Source organism: Rhinatrema bivittatum, chromosome 14 (genome assembly GCF_901001135.1).
Source record: "Rhinatrema bivittatum chromosome 14, aRhiBiv1.1, whole genome shotgun sequence".
Lineage (NCBI taxonomy): Eukaryota > Metazoa > Chordata > Amphibia > Gymnophiona > Rhinatrematidae > Rhinatrema > Rhinatrema bivittatum.
The window spans coordinates 9,742,413-9,766,609 of NC_042628.1; the positions used below are offsets into that span (position 1 = coordinate 9,742,413).

At 45.6% G+C, this 24,197-nt stretch overlaps 1 protein-coding gene across 1 annotated transcript; it reads right to left on the reverse strand.

Annotated features, from left to right (window-relative positions):
- Nucleotides 1–1,220: 1,220 nt before the first annotated feature.
- LOC115076160 (cytochrome P450 3A29-like) lies at nucleotides 1,221–22,327 on the reverse strand. The gene is made up of 13 exons (XM_029577297.1): nucleotides 22,173–22,327; nucleotides 19,948–20,041; nucleotides 19,286–19,338; nucleotides 18,417–18,516; nucleotides 16,808–16,921; nucleotides 14,680–14,768; nucleotides 12,487–12,635; nucleotides 12,213–12,340; nucleotides 8,623–8,692; nucleotides 4,994–5,154; nucleotides 3,653–3,879; nucleotides 2,093–2,255; nucleotides 1,221–1,974 (listed from the first exon to the last, which is right to left on the reverse strand). Exons 1-13 carry the CDS (start codon nucleotides 22,229–22,231, stop codon nucleotides 1,882–1,884), a joined length of 1,500 nt encoding a protein of 499 aa, XP_029433157.1. The 5' UTR covers nucleotides 22,232–22,327; the 3' UTR covers nucleotides 1,221–1,881.
- Between the last annotated feature and the right edge of the window lie 1,870 nt (nucleotides 22,328–24,197).

Consider the following 24,197-nt stretch of genomic DNA (forward strand, 5'->3'; position numbering starts at 1 on the left):
ATGACAATACCCTTTCACCAACTCTGCACCCCTCTCATACAAAATCCATTTTATACCACCTATGGGCACAAAATACCTAAATCGTACGGGAGCGATCCCCAAGCACATCTGCCACACCTGCTTGTGTGTAAAAATGGCAGCAGCTGGCCCTGGGGGCAGCAGCCTGGTGTTGTATGGAGGCGCTTCTGGCTACAGAGCCAGCCAGCACTGCTACCCCATTTAGGAATTTCGAGCTGGGGCTGGTGTAAGATGGGTGCGGGAAGGCTAAGACATGAATCAGTTTAAAGTTTGGCTTGGTGGAGGGAGCTGAATTTCTGAGCTTGACAGAGAGACCTTTTCTATCATGTTGATTGGAAAGACAATGAAATGTTAAAAATAAAACAGAATGGGGAGGGGTAGCACAGTAATTGTTCACACAGAGACAGCACCGGCCTTATATTTGGATACTAGTTCCTTTCAAAGGGTGGCAAGAGGTGACAGACTTCAGGTAGTGCTCTGTGTCCAGACCTATCACCACTTCTGGAGGCCATGCCTGCTCCAACTCCCGTAACCCTGTATTGAGCAGGCGAGGAGGGAGGTGCAAGAGGGCTCAACAGCTCAGCTCCCTAATGCCATTGGGCTTACTAATTGCACTCATGCAGATTGGGTTCCTCCAAGAACATTCAGGTCTTCTGTGACCATCTCTTACCAGTCACCATTGGGATGGTGAGACTTCAGTCAAAATTCTCATCTATTAAGGCACAGCCCCTTCTACGACTCATGCGTGGGATCCACGAGCCGGTTCTATTGGATAAGTGCTGGAGCAGAAACATTATAGAACATGACGGTAGCCAAGACCCTACTGCTCATCCACAGCACCTGACTTCATAGCTTCTGTATTTAAGGGCATGCCCCTTTATTCTGTGCTTGTAGATGACCATGGATGGCCCTTGTGGGCACACCTGTTATTACCTTCTTGTACTCGCATCTTTGGACGGCAGAAAGTTTTCATTCTGTAGAGCACATGGGCAGCTTCCTAGCATTTACAAAGTGAGTCAAGCAAGAGGCTTGATGTGTGCTGCATGTTACCAAACATTTGTCCATCAGCATCTGCCCTGGCTGGAAGTGGTAACTGTGCAGGCAACAGTGATGGATCCGGTATCCAGGGGAAGACCAAGGCTAAGCCTGGCATTTTGAGACCACACCTCCATTACAACAGACAAGGCACGATAGTCCTCAAATACTTTGTTTTTAAATAGTTTACTCAAGAGTGAAAATTAATTTTTTTTCAGCCATACAGTTTCATAAACACTTTGCTAACACATTCAATACTAGTGGAGTTTAAGGTACTACTGGCCTAACTCTTTCCATATGTTGTACAGCAGCGATCTTAAATTTATGCTGGTCATGAGATTTTGAAGTGCCAGAGTGCAGGATTGTGCGCTTTTACAGGGCACCGAAAGGTAGGGTGGATAGGCAAGACAGAGTCGGAGAGAATATAGATTTAGGGACATGAAGAGCAATACTACAGGAATAGAAAAATGTTACAGCAGACAGTGAGATGCAGGTCACTCAGGAGCCCCTCAAACCTTCCCCCCCACTGAAGACATGGGATGGAGCACCCTGCTGTGGAATGAGAAGGGTGACTCTGCTCTAAGCTGTGGGCCAAAGAGAGGCCAGTGCAATGGTTTAACAAATGCCATAATTAATAGGGGATATCCTATTCTTCAAATGAATCTGACATGAATGTGGGCTTCAGGCAACATTACAATTGTATGAACCATACTGTTTGAGCAATCCGTGGAAAGAGTTCCTTCTTTTTCCTATTGCATTGCATGTTTGTCAGTTTGCTGGAGGCAGCACAAGCTGCAGTGTTGCCCGACGCGGGGCGCGCTCTGGGGTTCACTCAGATCTGGTGCTGGTTCTGGGTACGAATTTCAGGGTGATGGGCTTTGTGGGCTGCAGGAATCCCTTTGAGTCCAGCTCTAGAGGGATCTGAGGAAAAAAAAACCAGAAGGAATTAGGAGAAAAGGAAATATTTTTTAGTTAATGACATTCTGCGAGCGTAACCTAGTTGGAAACAAACGCGGAGGCACAGAATTGGGTTCCTTACCTGTGTATCTTTGGTGGGTTGGAAGGAGAAGTTCTGAAGCAGAACCGTCATAGCCACTTTCATGTTGAGGAGGGCGAATCTCATGCCGATGCAGTTCCTAGGGCCAAGGCCGAAGGGCAGGAAGGTGTAAGGATCCATGGAGTCTCTGGCCTCCTTGCTGAACCTAGGGTGCAGTCGCAGAAGCAAGCGAGGAAAACAAAAAAATGCAGTACAACTGCTTAAATATGGCACATTTTAAAGGTTTAAACAGCAAGACATTGGAGGGATCTAATGTGATCAGCGCACCTCAGTCCTTTTGTGAGATCTCACAGCCTCAGCTAGGGACCGAATTCCTTCAGTAAGAGCTGACATGGGCAACTCATGTTCTAAGTTAACCGTCCCAAAATAGGGTTCCTTTTAGCTGGCACCACTCAGATTTAAGATTTGATGTGAAGCAGATATTTAAAAATTGGCCCATATGAGCTCATTGTGCAAGTGTTCACTGCTCCCCCTTAAATCCAGGCCTGAATCCAAACACCAAGAGGCAAAGTGAAGATACTGCCACCTGCAAAAAACACCTTGTTCCAGGGCAATTCCTCAGCAGGAGCAGAGATAAAAAAGACCACGCGAATGGCCCACCGAGGAATGCCTGATCCCCCAATAAGCCAACCTGCCCCTGCCGTTACAGAGCACAATGGACTTCTGACGCTTGCTGATTCTGTACCCCAAGTCAAAACTTTAAGTGCAAGAGTTAGACAGAAAAGGTTAGGATGCTGACTTTTACACAGATAAAACAAGCTGCCGCCTGTGACAGTCACTGCACACTCTGCAAGAGTCAATCTTTCCTGCAGACACGGACGCTGGTTGTATCCTGTATAGCTAGTGTTACCCTGGTTATATACACTGTAATCCTTTGTCAAAGATTAGTTTCTGATGCTATTACCATGCCTAACCACACCTAAGATACAGTAACAGTATAAAACAGTACATTTTACTTTCTCTAAATATAAAATCATTTTTATAAGCTTTTCTTTAACTAAACTTTGAAGCAAAACCTTCAGAATCTCTGCTTTCTGAGATCCAATAGAGGAATGAATGGGAAAAAAAAATTTTGACTGCTCAGTTTCTGCTTTAGGTGAAATTAAATCTTGATCTGCAGCTGCAAGCTGGGATAGGCTGTTTTGAAAACGTGCCTCAATATGATTTGTCATGCTACTTTCTTGTCCCATCCCCAGACAGCTTTGCTCTGTCCGGCTCAAAGGAAAGAAATGCATTGCTGGGCTTCCCCCATAGATTTTAATGGCCCAAAAAATTCTTAGGTGTCTCGTTAAGTCTATTCGGTTGCAATGAACCAAGTTGAAAATAAGACTTTTGGATTCCAGTAGTTTTACATCCCTCCTATATTAGGGATTTCATTCAGACTTTCCAGATTATGCTTTAATAGGTCAGGCATGCTACAGCTTTCACACACCGATATTCAAGCTCATATTATATTACACCAAGTATTAAGTGATGTAACCACCAATTCTCATTTTACAACTCACTGCTTTCAAGACAGAAATTCCCCCAACCATGTGGTACCTTTCAGGTCTGAATTCCTCTGGCTCCGTCCAGTACTCTGGGTCCCGGTGCATTACAAAAGCCGGGATCACTATTATAGTCTGTTCTGGAATTGTTACTCCGTTTATCTCAACGGTTTTCTTGCAGACTCTTTCTAGTCGCCCTCCTCCAGGATACAGTCTAAGAGTTTCATTAATCACCATGTCAAGATACTCCATCTGCATCAGGGCCTCGTAGGTAGGCGTGGCCTAGAAGAGAAATTGACAGTCGCTACAGAAGGGCAAGTTTTGCTTCACGCAAGTTCTCCATCAAGAACTATGGGGTTAAAATCGTGCAACACAGAGGGACGGCTTCTCCCCACCGCATGTTCCCTTTTTTTGGATCCAGGAGTGTAAAGTGATGCAGCCGCATGACCGCAGGTGATAAAATGAGCGGGGGTCTGTCTGTGCATAGGCAGTATTGGATGATTTACTTCACTGTTTTAATTGTAGATCTACACAATTCTAAGGATGATGACCTAATGTAAAGGGACTCTGCTTCTAGCTGTCATTTTCCAAGAAATCCCCCCAAACATACAATAGGTTCAGACTGGAGTATGGCCCTGTTGTGCTGTCTTTTAGATGGTATTTAAAATGGTTTCATTTACACATTCCAATTTCTCACTCCCCTTTCCAGTGTGTGCTTAAGGATATAGTGTACCTGCAGCTGCATCTTAGACTCTGGGCCTGGGGATATAATTAATAAACTGAACCCAGTGTGTCTGAGCCTTACACAGGGAAAAGAACGAGTATGTGTAAATATTAGTTTAACAGGAATCATAGTCATAATAAAAGTGTAAAGAGTCTTGAACTGTCTGCCAGTTGACTTAATAAAAATAGTTTAATGATCTGAAGATTAAAAATGTATATAAAGCTGACTCTCTGGAACTCGGGTCATTACTTAAGTGGCTCATTGAGTGCACAGGAAGAGCGATCAACAGGTTAAGATGACTGCATTGTGTGTCATTTTGATAGCTTATGTTAGTGACTTAAAAGTTCCAGAACAATTATAAAAAGCTTGTTGCCTTAAATCAATACCTTATTCCTTGTACAATGTTTAATATAAAACAGAGCAGAGCTCGTCAACTTGAGTCCTTAATATCCCCCTCCAAGGCATTGTTTTTAGGATAACTAAAATATTCAAGTTACTCATTTTTCTACAAATCTGGAAAAGCAGATTTCTTGCAGTGGCGTTGGTGACTAGGTCAAGAACCAGTGTCCTGAAGCTGGAAGTTGTATGGGCGGCATGCAGCTGTTTCCAGCGGGGGGGGGGGGGGGGGTGTCACCGCTTTCACCAACTGCCCATGAAGGATCAGACACTCACCTTGTTGGGGAGGATTTTGTCTATCTCATCTTGCAGCTTCTGCTGGACTTCAGGGTGGATTGCCACGCTGTAGGCTATAAAGGACAGTGTAGTACTGGTGGTCTCATACCCAGCCAGAATGAAGATCAATGCCTGTGCCAGGATCTCAGAGTCTGTCAGACCTGTAGTGGAATGAACGAGAAACAGATGAGGCAATACTTAAAGATAATCTCACATGTACAGCATACAAGAGTGCTGGGTATTTGCATCCAATTAGATAGCCAGCCACATTTTAATTCTACAGCAGTTTGCAAACACATTGACTTTAATGCGGTTTTCTTCTTTTAAAAAGGTGTACAATTCTATGTTTTTATACTGTTGAAATACCTACTGGGAATTAAGTGGACTTGCATTTATTAATGTTTATACGGCTTTAAAAATCAGCTCTGGCTTAATATTCAATCTACTTTAATGGAAAATAAGGTGGTATGTTGAGGCATGTCATACTAATACCTTTTTAAGGAAGATCTATCTGCAGCACAGAGGGTGGCTGCTAATGCAGATTAATTGTGGGACACCAAGCACTGTATTCAGATCCGGAGGTCTCACCTCAGGAAGGCTAGTAACCAAGTTAAAGCAGTCCAGAGAAGAGCTGCGCACAATTTACGGAGGAGGGACAGGGGAGATACGAGAGAGACCTTCAGATACCTGAAAGGAATTTCCAGGAGGAGCGAGGGGACAGGATATGATACTCCAAAAGGAGGAGGAATGTCAGGAAATACGTTTTCACAGAAGTGCGGGATGCATGGAATGTCCTCTTGCGATAAGCAATAGAGACTAAAATAGAGTTTAAGAGGGACTAGGATAAGCAAAAAAAAGTGAAGAGATAGCAGAAAGCAGACCTAGTGCTCCCCGGATAAGTGTTTCCTTGAAATGTTAGAAGTCCTGGCAGGGAACAGTTCGTCTGGTAGGCTGCAACAGTAGAACTGATTAGCAGTTGCTGCAAGTTCTATAAAAAAGTAGCCCTAATAGAAGTGGAGATATTCACATACCCAGTCTGTCTGGCAGGCTACTTAGGGCGCTTTTGTAAAAAAGTTGTGTGTATGTATGGGGGGGGGGGGGGGGGTTATTTCACTGATCTTTACAACATATGCTACTTTTCATCACGAAAGAACAATTAAAGAAATATTCCAAAAGTAATAACAAAAAACCCCCACACTCTTGCTCTCATAAGTCCATGGTCTGAGGGCAGCAGTTGCAGAAAGAGCTCGATCTGCCTGCAGCAGCAGATGTGCATTCTGCCGCAGCCGCCGGCTCAGATCTTTGACATCAGAAGTGCAAGTGATGCAGGTCACAGCGGCATGGCTGGTGCAATACCACCACAGATTGGCTGCAGCATGCAACGCTGGCATTACTGTTCCTTGTGCTGGTGGAGCCATTTGAGCGGAAGATGGGGAGAGGCTGCAGCACAGCCAGACGTTTTCGGCCACTGGCGGGAGGCACTAGCGATGCTGATTCATGGAAAGCAAGACAGAGATGGTGGCTCCTGGAACTCAAAGTGAGCAGTAGGGGAGGGAGAGTCCCCCATCTTCCATTATAACCCAGATACCAAGACGGAGTATTTCTTCTGCCCGAGGTCTCCAGAGAAAGTTAATTTGCTCATAATCAAAAGACTGTCAGGTTGCAAGTGAGGGGAAAAGAAGTGGCGAGGGAGCAACAGTGCCCCCCCTCTCGCTTCCCTAAGTGGGCAAATATTGGGAAGGAGAGAGAGATCTCGTGCCACTACCTTTCTCTGCTTAAAGTCACATCAGGTTCTTGATAGTGCTGTCCGTGCCTGTCTCGCATCAAAATGTAAGTTAAAAAAAAAAAAGAAAAAAAAAAAAAAAAAAAAGACTGATTGTGTGCTTCATTCTCCTCCAAATCTTGAAGTAGCAATTGCATGACCCTACATTTTTAGCATCAGATCTTAGCTGCCAGATTCTAGACCCATTCCAAGGGTCCTCTGTTTATAAGTTGCCCATGCAGAACTGTATCAAAGGCCTTACCAAAATCCATCTAGTGCTCCCCCTGATCCAACTCTCTGGTCACCCAGTCAGAAAGCTTGTCTTGATCAGCTTCATCTGACAAGAGCAGCCTTTGGTAAAACCACGCTGCCGCGCTCGTAGAACTCACTGGATTCCAGAAGTTGCATTATATTCTGCTTCAGTAGCAATTTTGTTAGTTTACTTGCCACGCACTTCAGGCTAAATGGCCTGTAGTTCTGTCTCCAGAATGACGCCCCACTCTAAAGAAGCACTGAGACGTCAGCCAGCGGAGCTGCCACAGTTTCAAGAAGTTCCCTCAATGCCCTTGGTGTACCTCGTCCAGATTTATCACTTTATGTACTCTTAGTTTAACTAGCTCCTCAGTCTTTTGAGAATCGTTTCTCTCACTTCTGGTTCTGTCTGTCTTGTGGTCCAACTGCTGGCCCTTCCCACGGAAAACCCTTAGCAGAATTGCTTAACAAATATTTCTCTTTATTAGCCTCTACATATTCCTTTTACCTGCATCTCACAGGGCCACTTTCCCCCACTAACTCCTCCCCCCCCCCCCCACACAAAGGTCCGGTTCCCGTTTTATCTTATTTTCTCTTTCATTTTACATCTTTGCTCCGACTACTTTCCCAGACATTGTTTCCTGTCTTCCTCTTTCTGCAACCTCTTGTATTTTATGAAATAACCTTTTTTTCCCCTTCTTTAGAATATGTTAGCAGCCTCTTACCTTCCATTTACTTTCCCACCATAAAGGTGAGAGCTGCCCCTTACAATATCTCCTTTTAGATTCACCCTCTTCTCTTCTACTTCCCCATCCAGCTAACAACTCCTTGAGGTTCTGTCATTTTAACAAAAGTCCGTTTCCTTAACTTCACTGCCTGCAGTCCAATCTGGTGAGTGGTAGATCCCAGGAGATCATCCATGGCCACCAGAACCCCCCCAGCACTAGGCGCAATATTGCCTCCTCCCCTGTGAATTCTGTAACCGCTCGATTCTTCATCTAGGGGGTTCGAATCAGCTCAAGTGCTCTGATTGGACACAGATGAGCTCCATTTAACTTATGGGCCTTAAGGCAATTTTTTGATCCAGAGATAGTAGGGTTTGTTACAGTAACGAAGACTTATGCAAAGATCTTCCTTCTTACAGAAATTTTTGTAATTTCTATAACTGTTCTTTAGAAATGAATGTGTAGAGTAGTTGTGAAAGTCCTACTTTAATGCATTTCCATTTGTATTTGTTTTGGACAGCAGAATGTGAAGAGTGTACAAGGGTATGAAGATTTTTACAACGCACTTTAGGCAATGGGCAGGCTAGGAAGGCTGATTATTTAGATTACAGAACCATGTGGTTAGGCGCGGGCTGGATCTCAAACATGGAAGACAGGGAGAGCAATCTCGTGACTGGCAGCTAGGATGGATCGGTTTGCTTGCATTTTATGCTGCTTTTTAGTTTGTAACTCAGTGTCATGAAGAGACGGGTCTTTTCCTGTGTTACAGATGAATATATGAGACATTCAGTTTTTCCATAAGAGCTCCAGCTATTTAGCTGCCCCCTCTGTCTATGACTAGAAACCCTCCCAAAGCAAAGCTGTTAGGTAAATTAATGAAATGGTGTTACTTTTTTGTCCATTGTCACTGGATCCAGAGCTCTGAGAATCCATCATCAGCTGCAGGAAGTCCACTCTGTCCTGGAAAACAGAAGGAATAATTCAGTGGAGAAGTGGTGGGGTGAAAGGTCAAACCCAGGACAAAGGACAGTCCACATGTCCTTTGTAAGACTGGACATCGAGCTCTGACCCCAGTAGGGAGAGCTCAGATGCAGTGCAGTCTTCCACAGTCTCCTCCTCGTGCCAAGCCACCTTTTAATCCACAAAGTGTGGGCAGTTCCCTGAGCCCTTTCCATCTGATGAAAAGTCTCTTGAACTGCCACCATGACAAACCCCCAATAGAGTAAGCCAAATTCACAATAGCCTCCTCCCAAAGTCTCTGGATTCTGGAGAGTGAAAAATCAGAAAATACTTTTAGTACCTGGCATAATAGTATATATTCAGGCAGTAGCATGGCCAGGACTGTTTGTTTTCCCCAGAGGGGCCCCTCCAAGGTTAACATGGGTGGGCTGTAGCCATACAAGTCTGAACCCTACTAGTTGTACTCTTATCAATAAGAGTACCCAACAATGGATGTCTAAATAGCTTGCAACATGTGTCATGCTTCATGGGTGACACTTAAAATATTTTAACTCAGTTATTTCGAGCACTTACCAACACTAAAGCATACACACACTTATGGAAACAATTCAGTTATATTTAAAGGGTGTCTCAAGAAGCAATATTACCTACCCCCCCCCCCCCCCCCAAACAATCTGAACACACAGGATGATATCCTGCAAAGTATTCTAGAACTCCACCTGCTGTTATGACAAAACAATTATACAAATGTAGCATATATTCTTCCAACTCCAAACAGAATAGCCTTGCTTCTTTCTTTAAATTCTAATAAAAAGAAAGCAAAGCAGCAGTACACACCAACCACCATCCCATAATTAGAAAGCTCCCCTGCTCTCCATAACTGGGAACTCTCAGGCTCACAGACGCTCACCAACTCACATATGTTCATTGACACACACACCTGCTCTCTCAGGCTCACACATGATCACTGCTGAACATCATAATACACCTTTGTACTAGAAGGTACAGATTGAAAAGTGCAAGCTGAGCAGCTACAGATCTTGACAAAACTACATTCTTGCAAAAAAACACCTCAGTCCCATGTGCAAAACACAAATGGACACTTCTAATATGGAAGCAAGAGAGACAGGCTCAGGTTGTTTGGTTAATAGACCACAAATGTTTTTGTTAGCTGATCTCCTAGCCGTGATATGAGGAAGTTCATAAACATTTTGAACACTGGAGGCAGGTTGGAAGTACGGGAAACATTTTTTGCACCTCTTACTCCTGATAAAGCCAAGCACTGATGAAACAGAGGGCCTTTGTCGAGGAGAGTTTGTGTTGACAACGGGACGCTGGCATCTGGAACGGATTGAAGCTTAGCAGCACATTTGCAGTGCAGAATTGCAGCAACACGCAGCACGCTTGCAGTGCGCATATAAATTGCTGTTTGTATGCTTAGCATTTGGCTCAGGGACAACTATAAATTAGATAATAGTTCAACTGATATTTGGTCAGTTTTAGGTCCATTAACTGGCTTGTGATAGGACATTTGAGTGCTTAAGATGTGATTCTAAAAACATTGATTTTGTTCATAAGTATAGAGAAAAATTAGTGTTTAATAAAGTGTAATTGTATAGCATAAGGTATTGTGTTAAAGATATCAAACACTTCAATATTTATTTGAATGCCTATATTTGTGATGTGAGACTGTCACTTCTCTCTCTCTCCCTGTCCCCTTGCTTCTCAGTCTTTGAAATACCTTCCCCCCACCCGCTTCCTCCCTCCCCACCATGTGACTCGCTTCTTTCCCAAGATGGTCCTTCCTGCCGGTGAGGTGCGAGAAGCCCGCTGGCAGGACACCACACTGGGTATCGAGTGCTGCCGTTCCGAGGCTTCTAAATCGCTGGCTGGGGGTGGGAATCCTGACAGTGCGGCACAACACACCACCTATTACCCGCTGCTGGGGGGCGTGAGGCCCTGACTGCCTGCCACTTTTCAGCTCAGCATCTTATTGGCCCACCCCTTAATCCATCCCTGCTCCCATGGTTCCTACTCTCCCAATTGGGCAGGCCTGAGCCTAAAGTAAGCGAGCCATAGCCCACCCTTAGCTACAGCACTGTATTCAGGACAGGGTAGGTGGTCTAATGGTTATTTGTAACTTGAAAGCTGGGTTCAAATCCTGCTGCTGTCACAGATAGGTGTGGCCTTCAGCAAATCTTTATCTGCCATTGTATTCTCATGGGAAGGGACTCATTCCTGCACATGTTGTAAGTCACCCTCATTTAGGATACTGAGCGCTGAACGTTTTTTTTTTTTGTTTTTTTTTTTTTTTTTTTAAAGAGAAACCTGGCACAGTCTGAAAAAAAAAAAAAATGCTTGGCACACAGACCCTAACAGGCATATTAAACACCTATTTGCTGCAAACAGTATTCTCTCTTGCTGGACACTGGCATAAGTCTGGGGTGCAGCACTGCAGGAGCTGCACAGCTCCCACGGACTTCCTATAGGAGTGATTTTGACAGATTTAAAGTCTTGCAATACTTTGAGGAGAACTGCAAGCTGCAACAAACTTTATCCAATCAGATAATGTCCTAAAAAAGACTTGTGGTCTCCATCTCCTATTCTTGAACAGTGCTTAAAACATTTCCACCAGGGATCATGGTCCTTTGGTCTATCTCAGCATAACATGCATATCATCTCTTAGCCTAGTTTTATATACAGTCACATCTTACTTTTTCACTCAGTCAACCCTCGCCTTATACATGCAAATTCTGTTATACATATATCTTCTGAAACACATCTGAGAATACAGCTCTCCAAGATAGAGCTACATAAGGGTACTAGCATGTTATACTGCTACATTAGCAGGCAGGACTTTTTATCATACCAACTGCTTATAACACTAGTTAGCACTACTCGTATGGTTATTTCCCAGTACACAAGCTAATAAAACATAATTCATATCACACACTGGTAGGTGACACGAGGTGGCCAAGTTCTCTGGGTGCTAGCATGATGCTCATACTAAGGTAGAGCCCTCCATGCGGACATGTGTGATCATGATCCTTAGGACAGAGGATTACTGGGTAGGTGTGGAAGAGAATGAATGGCATCTTTTCTTCCTATTGCCAAGACAGTAGTCACCGACTCCTCCAATCTAAAGAGTTATTTGCCTAAAGAACAAATTCAGTCCCTTGAGAGAGATGAGATATGAAGTAGTCACTAAAAGAAGGCACTACAGCTTGTTGGAAGAGGCCATCCATGTTCAGCAAAATTTAAATTTTATACCTTTGATATCCCCCAGCAACTCTGCCATGGGGAAAGATCTTAAGAGGCCAAGTAGGGTCAGGCCTAGCTAATACCTGGATGGGAGAGCACCTGCGAGAAAGACAGACAAACTGACAAAACCACTATAGCTTCATGCCAAGAAAAGCAACCATAGCCCCACCATGCTGATGATGTCAAAGTCCATAAACGGACAAGGTTCCTCCATGAGCACCACCTTCAACAAAGCAGAAAGGGGAATGGTCTTACTTACCATAGATCCTTCCTGCAAACGCTTGGCTTTGATACTGGCAATTGCTTTTAGGAAAAAGTTGGTGAGGTCTTTGGGGAAAAAACTGACTTTCAGCTTCTGCAGGACAGGCACAAGAAACGGAAAGAGCACTGGGAGGGAAGAAGAGAAAGAAGAGTTGAATTTAATGGGCTGCAATGGGGACCTGGATGAAACTGGAAATTAAACAGAGTCAAGTTGTGAATGCACAGAATTTTTTTTTTTTTTTTTTTAATATAAAGGCTGATCACAGATGTACCCGTTGTGATGATTAATGGGCTTATGAAGCTGAATTTGAGCAACTTCTTGCTGTTGACGACAAACGGGTCGTTGGGGTTGTTCATGGAGTCCATGTTCACGCTGAACGAGGTGCTGGTGGTTACATCTGTGCTGTAGGCTGCAAATATGCTGGGGAGAAAAAAAAAAACCACGAAGGTAAAATAAAAGTTCTCCTTTTTCCTTGAGATACGCCTAAAACTCTCCCAGTGTAATTACAGGAAGAAATCATTTCCCAATGTAAAGGCATAGGGATCTATCACCTTATGTTACACATAGCTATCTGTGCATGTAAACACACAGTTTGGCCCAGTGGCTCTCTCCCACTACTCTGGCCTTCCAGCTTAATCAGAACCAGCCCCTACTGGAGCCTATGGTGTCATGAGCCTTCATTTGAAACATGCATGGGTTTCCCCACCTCCTCCCCTCATTACTGGGAATCCTTCCACTACAGGCCACAAAACAGTCTTCCTTGAAACCAGATAATTGTGCACTTGAGTTTGACCATTAGGTGTCACTGTTGCACAATGACTGGGAATTCCCTCCCCCCAGGCCTGTTTAACACCATAGGTGCCAGCACACCCCCCATCTCTATCTCTGCAGCCCATTGGCTGGCTGTGGAATATCTGACCAATGGGCTGCAGGAGTAGGCACGCACTGCAGGGAGCAGCAGTGATGACACTTCCTGAGGTGCAGTGAAGATTTACAGGGATGCTGACAGAGGGTCTGAAGTGCTAGAAGATGATTTAAGAGGGGATATAGGCGGAAAGAAAGAATACTGTTGTGAGGGTCTGGGAGACCAGCGAGGGCTGAAAGAAGGGTCACTGGCTACAAGAGGAGAGAGAGAGAGAGAGATGTGATAAGATGAAAGAAAGTTAAGAGGATGAGAGAGATGAGGACTTGGAAAGGAGCTGTGTGGACAGAGAGGAGGGGGTAGATATGGGAGATAAACCAAGAGAAGGTTCGTAAGAAGAAAGGGGGGTCATGGCGAAGTGAAGAGCCCTGTAGTCGCCACGATAAATAAATTGGGAAGGAGTTTGTGGTGGCAATGCAATCTCATCAGCTTAAAATCTTATATTAAAAACTGCCAGCTCCAGTACTGTGAGGGGCGGTGGTCATAGGCGAACCTTGCTCCCCTGGTTCACAAAACCAGCACATTTCCCTGTTACATCCCAGACAGAGAGACAGCAGTTCTCTGGCACAAGCAGCACCTCATTCTGGGACGATACTGACCGCTGATCTGGCAGGGCTCAGGACAGACTGGTGTTGCATCTGATGTGGACTCTGGGCATAGCACTGGCGCTGCAGCAGGTGGGGAGCAAGAGAAGCTCCCAAAAAACCAACCCAACCCTTTACTTAGCGCATCCCATGCTGGTCAGATTTCGAGTTAATTCAAGAAAACCCTAAAACGTCGCTTACAGTGGCGTCTGGGGACGAGCTGGATTAGTAACTAATAGTGCAGTTTGAAGCATGGGCTGTTCTTTTCCTTTGTTTCTATTAAGTTTTGTCTTACGTTTATTATCTTTTATGATTTTGTATCTTGATGCTGTGTTTGAATTTAGGGTTTTGTATGTTTTTAAAATGTCTTGTACAGTTTGAGCCTCATTTGTATGCATCGTGTTTTTATGGAAGCTGCAGAACACAAACATTTCTTTAAAAGTATTTAAGGGAAATTTTCAAAAACTAAATTTACCCAGATAAACCGGCTGTTTGACCATTGCCTAGTCCATGTGGCGATGAACATGCATACACTTTACATTAAGTGTTCCTGGGGGGCATTTGAGGCTCTACAGTTGTAGATTACACATTTTAAATCTACATGCTACTTCCAAAGAGAGAAGCACCTATAGAAAGAGTAGGTGCAACTCTATGGGTCCTTTTATCCCAGGTCAGTTTTCAGGCAGAAATGCACAGTGTTTTCCTTTTGAAATTGGTGCTAAACACGTGATAAAAGTACCTGCGGACTTCAGAGCAATGCAGGCAGATAGGAAAATTACTCCTTTGGATTGCGAGGTTGGCTCCTAGGAGCGTGGAACCATCCTGCCACAGAGCAAACACAAAACCGTAGGGCAAACAAGACTGTGGCCAGGTCTCCTGTTGATAACCGCAGACATGCAAATCCACCCTCGAGTCCCACCCACTGCATCCAAACCATCACTGTTTGTGAGCTACTCACTCCTTCATGAGCAAATCTTCGTCCTTTTCCACCTTCTTCTGGACATTTTTCACCAGAATATCTCCGTAATGTTTTATAATGGGAAACATCTGAAAAGAAGAGACGAGAACGTGGGAGATTGGAGGCGGCAAACGAATGGCTTTAGTTTGACAATAAATGTGTCTGTGGACGTGCTTGGGCAGCAAATATTCAGCACAAATAAGATGGCGGTAGCCAAAATCTGTCCTTAACATAAATGGTCCCTAGAAGGGACACCTGTATATTATAACAAAGACACTGGGCATACTCAATCATATATATATATATATATATATTTTTTTTTTAAAGTCTTCATCTTTGGGGAAAGAGCCTACGCATTCATTTTCTTATGAAACAAAAAAGAAAGCCTCTTATCCTGTATTCAACCTCCTTTCTTGGATGCAATCTTCCATCTGTTGCGCTCTAAGCAGAAGAGACAGGGAGCATGGATCAGGAGTAATCCCCAGTTTGCAAAAAAATGACATCAACCAACCCGGACATTGGCACCATTTTGTTGTACAGTCAACAGCAACTGCAGGGCAGGTGTGACTAATGCTCGTTCCTGCCCCCTCACAGATGGGGGTAACATTGCATCCAGAGAGGGTGGGGGATTTTTTTTTCCCCTGCAGTACGTTATGTGGAACCTCACTTTTTTTCCGTCATTTATTGCAGCTCAACAATTAAATGAACCAAAACCAGTTTGGGATGCACATCCCTATTGTGCTCAGGTTGAGCTGTCTGTTGAGAAGTCCTTGCATGGGATCAAAGTGCAGCCAGAAGCAAAAGCACCCAAAACATGAGTAAACTTTAAGTAAATGCATCATTGTAAGACCTGGCACCATAAAATAAGGGGCAGAGTACTTTGATAGCAACCAATGTGAGAGAGGACTAAGCTGCAGGGAAACCTTCCGCCTGGTTAGAGAAGCCTAGAACAGCCACACAACCCATCAGGAGTCTCCCTCCCTCTTCTCCAAGGCTTATCTGAGCTTTCCCTACCACTCCCCTCCATAAATCCGTCCTTCCCCAGCAGCACCCACAGCTCGTTTCATTCCTGGTCCCCTTCCTCCCAGTCTTACAAAGATCGATGCTTAACCCAACACGCAGATCCCCTTCTAACAATCCACGGAGCCGGCAGAACCGGAGCATCCAGCTCCCCCCTGCTCATTGGTGTGCGGCTTTTAAACAGAGCCCCAGGCTTCCGCAACTCTGTGGCCATGGAGAAGCCACGTAATGCAGAACCTTGAAGCTCCCCCGCTACCTAAATTTGCAGGCCGATGCAGCGCTTGAATGCACATTTTGAGCACAAGCCTTACTGCGAGGAGATTTCCCGGAGATCTGCTTAGCCGCCTGGCATGGAAAGCTCATGCAAGTGAGGGCATTAAGCAGTACTCCCCAATGCAGAGAGGTGCACCGGCTTAACCTGCATTTTCTGAATGCTGGAAACTTTACTCCTGGTCAGAGGCAAAGTAAGATTTCCAGCGTTGCTGTGCTGGCACCTAAAGCCAAGAGGGACAGGCAAAAAAAAAAAAAAAAAAAAAAAAAGGCTTATGTAGCGCTATACAAAGATTTAAAACAAAACAAAACAAACAAACAAAAAACACCCACAGTCCCAGTTCCAAGGAGCTTACAATAGTAACAGCAAATGATGGCAGACACAAACTAAAATGCTCAGCCAGTTTGCCCTGCGGCAATTTTGTGTGTATTTACCCAAAACAGGTCACATGAAGCCCAATCCCATTGTGTCCCCTTAGAGTTGCACCTGCCGCTCCGTGCAGGTCTCCCAGTGCAGCCGCATCACTGCGCCTCAAGACAGAGCAGGAGCCAGGGGGAGTGCATTTATAACAGAGAAGGGCTTAAGATGATTTTTTTTTTTTTTTTTTAAAAGAGTGAGCTGAATGTGGTTAGAGAGGGAGCGAGCACGATACACCAAATCAGGACGTCCACAACTAACAAAAGGCATTGTGGTGTGCCAAGTAGCATTGGTAAAATATTTAAAATAATATTGTGGGAAGACTGCAGGCAAAGTAACTGTTTGATATAAATAATTCCAAACAAGAAAGTTATGGAAAATACAAGTCTCCTTGTATTTTTCTTCTTCGCCTCCTTTTACCTCTTTGAGCTTTCCGCTGGTGAAGGTGGGCGAGAGCACGGTGCGGATCCTCTTCCACTGCTCGTCCTTGGCAATTGAGAGGGCAGAGTCCAGGACACCATTCAGGCCAAAGTCCTGAGGGAGGGAACAAACAGGTTTTTCTTAGTTCAGCCCGGCTGATGCTTCATAAGATACCACCATCAGGGCTGATCCTAGAGGGGTGTGGGGGCTCAGGGCAAATGTTTGAGTAAAGCCACCTCCCCCCCCCCCCCACCATTGGGGAGAACACCAGGAAGAGGGAAAGGAAGGGAGTCATCCTTTCTGCCCACCTCCCATACCCAAGGTTGTAGAGTGGGGTGGGTAGCAGCTATGAAGCCCAGCGGGAGGAGGACACAGAAGCAGCAGCAGCAGCATCTGGCAGCCAACAAACCTAGCAGGATCCTTGTGCACAGCTCTTGCTACATCCCACTGGCTCTCCCGCCTGTCTGCATGGGGCCCCCCACACCCTGGCCACTATGCATAAGAAGTTACCAGTGGTTTTTGTCTTGGAGCATGGGCACACTTGTATCAGGGCAAAGAGCCTGCTCTGGTCTCGGACTGCTGGTGCGAGGCAGGAGCAGTCCCAATGCCATGGAAGTGGGAGTGTGTGGGGGGAGGGGGAGAGAGAGACACACCCACCCCAACAACAGCACAACTAAGTTGTGTCTACTGCACACATAACATGAATGAGGAGCACAAACCATGGTTTAGGAGCACAGGTTGGCCCATAAAAAAAGTTTTGCACACAAAAACGCGTATCATTTAATGACCTGGGACTCCTTAGCACACTCATGATGCTGGAGGCAGAACTGCTGTATTTTAAATATTGCATGTTAATCACTGCTTTAGGCCATATAGCACACGATAAGTGTGTAATATGCAGCTTAGTAAATAGTCCTCTAAATTCAAAATGTTGGTGTAATAAAAGATTAGGCTCATTTCATATTAAGTAATATCCCAAGAAGCAGAAGTGCATCCTAGAGTCTTCAGAATCACAGGTCTTTGTTCTATTTTTCTACCTCTCTCATCATGCTTCATGTTTCACTATTATGGACCAACCTAGCTCCTAAAGATCTTCTCCTCCCATGTTCACTTCAAGTGTTTGCAATGCCACAGTGCAAAGCCAGTGCGGGGCTGCTATTGACGACGAATACAGAAGCAACACAGCCTCCCAATAGTGGGACCCGTTATGTGGTGCTTTCAAAATCTTTAAACTCACTATTTAGAAATTTAAAAAAAAAAAAGTCCAAGAAATTTATCTGCCAACTGAATGCCTATTTAAAAAAGCAAAGTCATTGACTGATGGGAGTTTAGACATTTTCTGCTGAAAAATTCTCGTTGACCACACAGGAATAAATTCCATTTTTCTTCATATGCAAGTGTAAGGTTTTCTATATATCATCACCTGTACCGTACCACTAAAAACAGAATATTCCAGGGAAAGGTTGTATTAAGGCCAATAACTTAAGTTATGAAAACTACAGAGAATCTAAGAAATTGTGAAAAAAAAAAAAAAAAAAGTCAGAGGAAGTTTTTGCCAGGTACCCTATGGCCCTGGCCGGCAGGATGCAGCACTATTGTAGAAACATACCCGGCGGTTGGTAAAGACGGTGTAGCATTCTTTCACCAGGATGGTTTTAATAATGGCAGGGTCAGATATGACGATAACCGGATGTCTGCCATCGAAAATCCTACGGTACAGAGAGTGACATTACGTTAGTGTGCAGCTCTTCAGAAAAAAAACACACACACAAGGACTGTGCAGTGCCCTCAGTGAGATGCCAGCCACCTTATTACATAACATTTCTATAACTTAAAGAATTCACACAGTCAGGAGCACAAAGTTCTCTTTTCTACGACTGAGCTGGCTTGAGTCCCTCTGTGCAGGTGCTTTTTTTTTTTTTTTGACTGGATCAGTGGCAGTCCGAAGCATCCTGGCTCTCCTCCCCGGGCTAGCGGCCCTTGGAGGAGAGCCAGTCACTGCAAGAGGTCATCTAATAGTTGGCTTGAGAGCATGCCTGGGTCAGGAGGACAATCTCTGGGTGGCCAGAAATGAAGCCCCCATTTGGAGTAAGTTCCAGTAGAGATGGAAACCTCAAGGAAAGAGGAGGAGCTGCCAGAATAAAATCAAATCTGCTTTACACGAGAAACGTATGCTTAAGTCCTACAGGCAAGCAAATCATCAAGTGCTTACCAAACAATATTATTAATGTTAAAAAAAATAGGAAAGACATTATTAGTTTGAAGAAAGAAGAAGAAAGATGGAAAAAAGAGCACAAGCTGAAAAAGCTGTCAGAGCCAGAGATATTTGAAAGGTTTTTAATTCCTCCGGACACATGGATTTGTGGGCAAGATTGCACCTGCTTTTTTTTGTGTCTTAAACAACTTGGTTCCTGCTCGGCTGTTTAGAGCCAGCCAGAATGCTCGATCCCATCAAGCAGGTAAATGGATAGAACTCACCCCCAAATCTTTCCATATTTCTTGGAACATCTCATGTCGAAATCAAATACACCCTGAAAGAAAAAAAAAAAACAACCCAAGTTTAAAGGACAAATGTGCTGTCATTCAGCATGGAGCAAAGGTGTTGAGAAATGGCCTTGCCTGACTATCTTATCAGAGCACAGGCCCTCAACCGCTTGGTTTTGTGTAGTTAAGAGTGACCTGAGCATGGAAAAGAACTTACTCCTCACTCCTTTGGCCAGTGAAAGTAGAGATGCTGCATAGGAAAGGCGGCAGATATAGTTTACTGCTCAGAACATGGCCTAGTGACTTTAGAAACCCAGATAACATTTAAGGACTGGTGAAAGATGACCTGAACTACCATAAGCCTGAATGAACGGTATTAAGGAGTTTCTCTTATGCGAGCCCTCTGAGCACATGTTCAAGGTCAGAAGTATGGAGAAAGCCAACCTAGGGCGTCCGGTGTTTCACTGTGCAGTAAACTTTTCTAAGTGAGGGAGATGAAACAGTAAGTCAGAGAAAGTACAGCTCTACAGGCTCGACCTCCTCCTGTCCCAGCGGATCAGTTCCTGCATTGATTCCTTCTACAAAAAACATTCCACGCATTATGAGCAGGGATTAGTAAGTCTTAACAATTCAACATAAGAATAAGAGTCGAATACCTTTCTGTACTCGAGAAACGTTCCAATGAACGGAAGAGGCCGCGGCCCGGGAACACCCAGCTTCTTAAAGAACCCATAGGGCCAGGTGCCGTACCTAGGTCAGAAAACAAAGATCATTCAGCACGCCGGCAGGGAGGAATGAATGGGCTGTGAGTTTCTGAATGCCTTCCTCTCACCATATTTACATACTGTACACAGGTCTCCCTTGGTGTAATGGGAGGCAGGAGCCTCAATCTTAAGCCAGGGTGTTTTGCATACGATTTAAAAATTTACTGCCAGTGCGCTACTCCCTTTTGCACAGTGCAAATATTAAGAACAGTTGGAAATGTTTAAACGAGACTACTGGTACCCAAGACAATTGTGACTCTTTATATATCTTTCTGCGGCATTTTCCTGGTCATAATGTTTGATTACCTTCTGTCTCTCTATACGAATGCAGAATAATCGCTGGATACCATCGCTTCTGGTAGCAATGCTGCTCTTATGTTTTTACTTCAAACAATCGCATACAAATCAAAACCTGACAGGTTTAAACCAACACCAACTGCCCCCTCCCATGCTTTTTGTTTTTTTTATCTGACCTCTCAGTCCTGTTTTCCTGCTTCTCTGTAACCGTCCCAAATGTGCTTACTTTTCATGAAAGTGCTGATCACCGCCACATTTGCTGGCAGGCTAGGTCACTTTCCCTCTTTGGTTCTGACAAGTTTCTGACGTAAACCAACATCTAGGGCCCAGCCCATGTTGTGCCACCAAGATTTGTAATAATCTGCCCCCAGAACTAGTGAGCTATTGCCCAAAGTATCCAGTTATCAAATGCTCATGGATGTTAAGGTTATATAAATATCAAAAAATGCATTTAAAAAAAAAAAAAAAAAAAAAAAAAAAAAGAGGATTTTTTTTTTTAATACACATTCTGTTTCTGAATGTCACAGCAACCTACAGTGTTTATTTACAATAATACTCCAACATCTGATGGATCTGCCTTTAAGGTCTATGGGGAATATTTTCATTGATGCACATTTGACCAAATATTTATAAAGTTATTCATAAAATGGGAAGTGACAAAGGAGGTGCTGCTCACTTAATATGTCTTGTAGTTTGGTGTAGTAAGTTTACACAATTTGACCAAAAAGTTCACTAACTAAGAATATTCACTTTTCACACAGCCTAACAGAGGCATTCCTCAATTAGACACATTTACATAAGTGTATGTCACATGCAAGAGCTGATGTTAAGAGAAAATATGCAGAAATAAATATTTCACAATACAGCTATTGGGCAAAGCTTCCCAGAAGCTCACCCTGCCCTGCGACAGGACCAGTTGAATCCATTAATTACTCACAAGCAGGGATCACACTCCCTACAGGTGATGGGAACACCATTGCTCTGGCTGTCGTGTTCTCCTGTCTGTCTGTCTAGCACTTCCAAAACACAAATTCTCTTCTCTAAAGCCAGGAGGAGGAACCAGCAGAACCGGTGTCCTAGGACCCTTCCCTCCTTGCATTAATCGCATATACAGCCTGTCCCTTCCGCACCTCAGCTGGGAACGTCCCCTGGCGCGTGCTCCGTCCCCTAGCACAGCCCTGCACCGTGACATGACGTCACACCCAGCAGGGAGCAGATCCCAGCCTGTATGACGTCATGTATGACTCATTTATCAGGCAAATAAGTAGAGAAGAGGGATTATCCTCACAGCCCAGTGACTAGTTCAGGCAGAGTGGATGGCCAAAAGGTTCCTTTAAAATAATGGTTTCCTGAGGGGAAAATGTGTTTCCTATTAGATTTGTAATCGTTTACTCCTTCAAGCTTATAGGAAGTCCTAATGAAAAGGATGCATTTCACAAACTTTCTAAATTCAAACAACCGTAAAAGCAACCAGTAGTAAGGACTCCGATACAAGTGGGTCCGGCCCCTTCTTGCTGTAATGGCCACAGCAGCGAGGGTGGTCAGCAGAAGTCACTGCAATCTTTCTTGACCCTGCATGCAGTGCAACACTGGGAACAAGAAACAGAAATGCATGTCCTCCCGAACTGAGCAAAACGCAGAGGTGGCAGAAAGGCACATTCCCAAAGCGGACACTGCCGTCTTTGCGCGCCTGTACAGCGCTGTGTCCATTACTGGCGCTATAGACACGGGCGGCGTTAGGAGGATTCCAGCGCACTACGCACTCACAGCTCCTCCAAAAGCGGAGGCAGTACAGAAAGGGACCTGGAGGTTACACTCACAGAAAGAGGAGGGTCAGGCAGGCAATGAGCAGCGTCCAGGTCTCCAGGGAGAAGGTCATCCTGCTGCTCGCCTGGCCGGGTCACTGCTGGTGGTGGAAGGGAGCAGCGCTGCCCTCTCTCTTGTACTCTGCCCGGCGCTCACGTGACTGCGGGGGCGGGGCCCAGCGCTGCTGCCTTCGTTTCTCTTCCTCTCTAGTGCGCCAGGCCCTAGCGCAGGGAAGCTGAGAAACCAGGGGTCAAACGGGTTCAAATCTCATTGGCCCGGATTGGATTGTAAACTCTTTGGGGCAGGGACCCATTACAAGCGGATAGTTCTGGTTGCACATATCTAGGAGCACTATATTTATTTATGACTTTTTATTTATCAAGTATAAATAAGTATAATTATATAATTTATATATAACAGAGCCGTTAAGCCCGTTAAAAACGGGGCTACATCCCTCTGTCTCTCACCTCCCCCTCATTCTCTGCTCTCACCTCACTCTTCACCACCCCCCTCCCCCACCCTCCCTCTCCTCCCACTCAGTCTCCCTCCCCTCCTCCCACTCTCTCCCTCCCTCCCTCTCACTCATCCCACTCCCTCCTGTCCTCTGCCCTCAGTCCCACTCCCTCTCCCCCTCTCACTCCCACTCATCCTCCCTCTCACCTCTCATCCCTCCTCCCCCTCAGTCCCACTCCCCTCTGTCCTCAGTCCCACTCCCTCTGTCCTCTGCCCTCAGTCCCACTCCCCTCCCTCCCTCTCCCCCTCAGTCCCACTCACTTCCCTCCCTCTCACTCAGTCCCCCCTCTCCCTCCCACTCAGTCCCTCCCTCTCACTCTCTCCTCTCCTCCCCTCCCTCTACCCCCCTCCTAGTCCCACTCCCTCTGTCCTCTGCCCTCAGTCCCACTCCCTCCCCCCCTCAGTCCCACTCACTCCCTCCCACTCAGTCCCCCCCTCTCACTCTCTCCCTCCCTCTCACTCAGTCCCACTCCCTCCCTCCCTCTCCCCCCCCTCTCACTCAGTCCCCCTCTCCCTCCCACTCAGTCCCTCCCTCTCACTCTCCTCTCCTCCTCCCCCTCAGTCCACTCCCTCCCCCCCTCAGTCCCCACTCACTCTCCTCCCACTCAGTCCCCCCCCTCTCACTCTCCCCCTCCCTCTCACTCAGTCCCTCCCTCCCTCTCCCCCTCCTCTCACTCCGTCCCACTCCCTCCCTCTCCCCCTCCTTCCCACTCCCTCCCTCCCTCTCCCCCCTCACGTCCCCTCAGTCCCTCTCCCTCCAGTCCCTCCCCTCATAGTCCCCACTCCCTCCCTCTCCCCCTCCGTCCCCCTCCCTCCCTCTCACTCCAGTCCCCCCTCTCCCTCCCTCACTCCCCTCCCTCCCCCCTCTCTCCTCCCTCCCTCGCTGCTGCCACCGCCCGCTGCGAACCGCCAACCGCCGCCGCCGCTGCGAGCCGCCGTCGCTACCGCCGCCGCGAACCGCCGCCGCCGCCGCGAACCGCCGCCCGCCGCCGCTGCGAACTGCCGCCCGCCGCCGCTGCGAACCGCCGCCGCCGTCGCTACCGCCGCTGCGAACCGCCACTCGAACGCTGCCTGAGACCGACGTGCTCGCCCGCACATGCGCGGTAGAGCTGGTCTCTACTGCGCATTTGCGGCACGTCGGTCAAGTATCGTTTATAGGTATTGATTATATAATATAATTTATATAATATATATAATTTATATAATGCATAAATAAAGTATAATTGTTTTATTTATACAAGTGTAAATAAAGTATAAACTTTTTATTTAAACAAGTATAATTGTTATTAAGATGGATAGGTCAACCATTATCTACCATCAGTTACTATCAGGCCGATACAGTACAGTGCGCTCAGACGGCGCGCACTGTTAACCTGTCATTGTACGCGCGTTTTCCCTTACCCCTTATTCAGTAAGGGGCGGAAAACGCGCGTCCAACCCGCCGAACCTAATAGTGCCCTCAACATGCAAATGCATGTTGATGGCCCTATTAAGTATTTGCGCGCGATTCAGAAAGTAAAATGTGC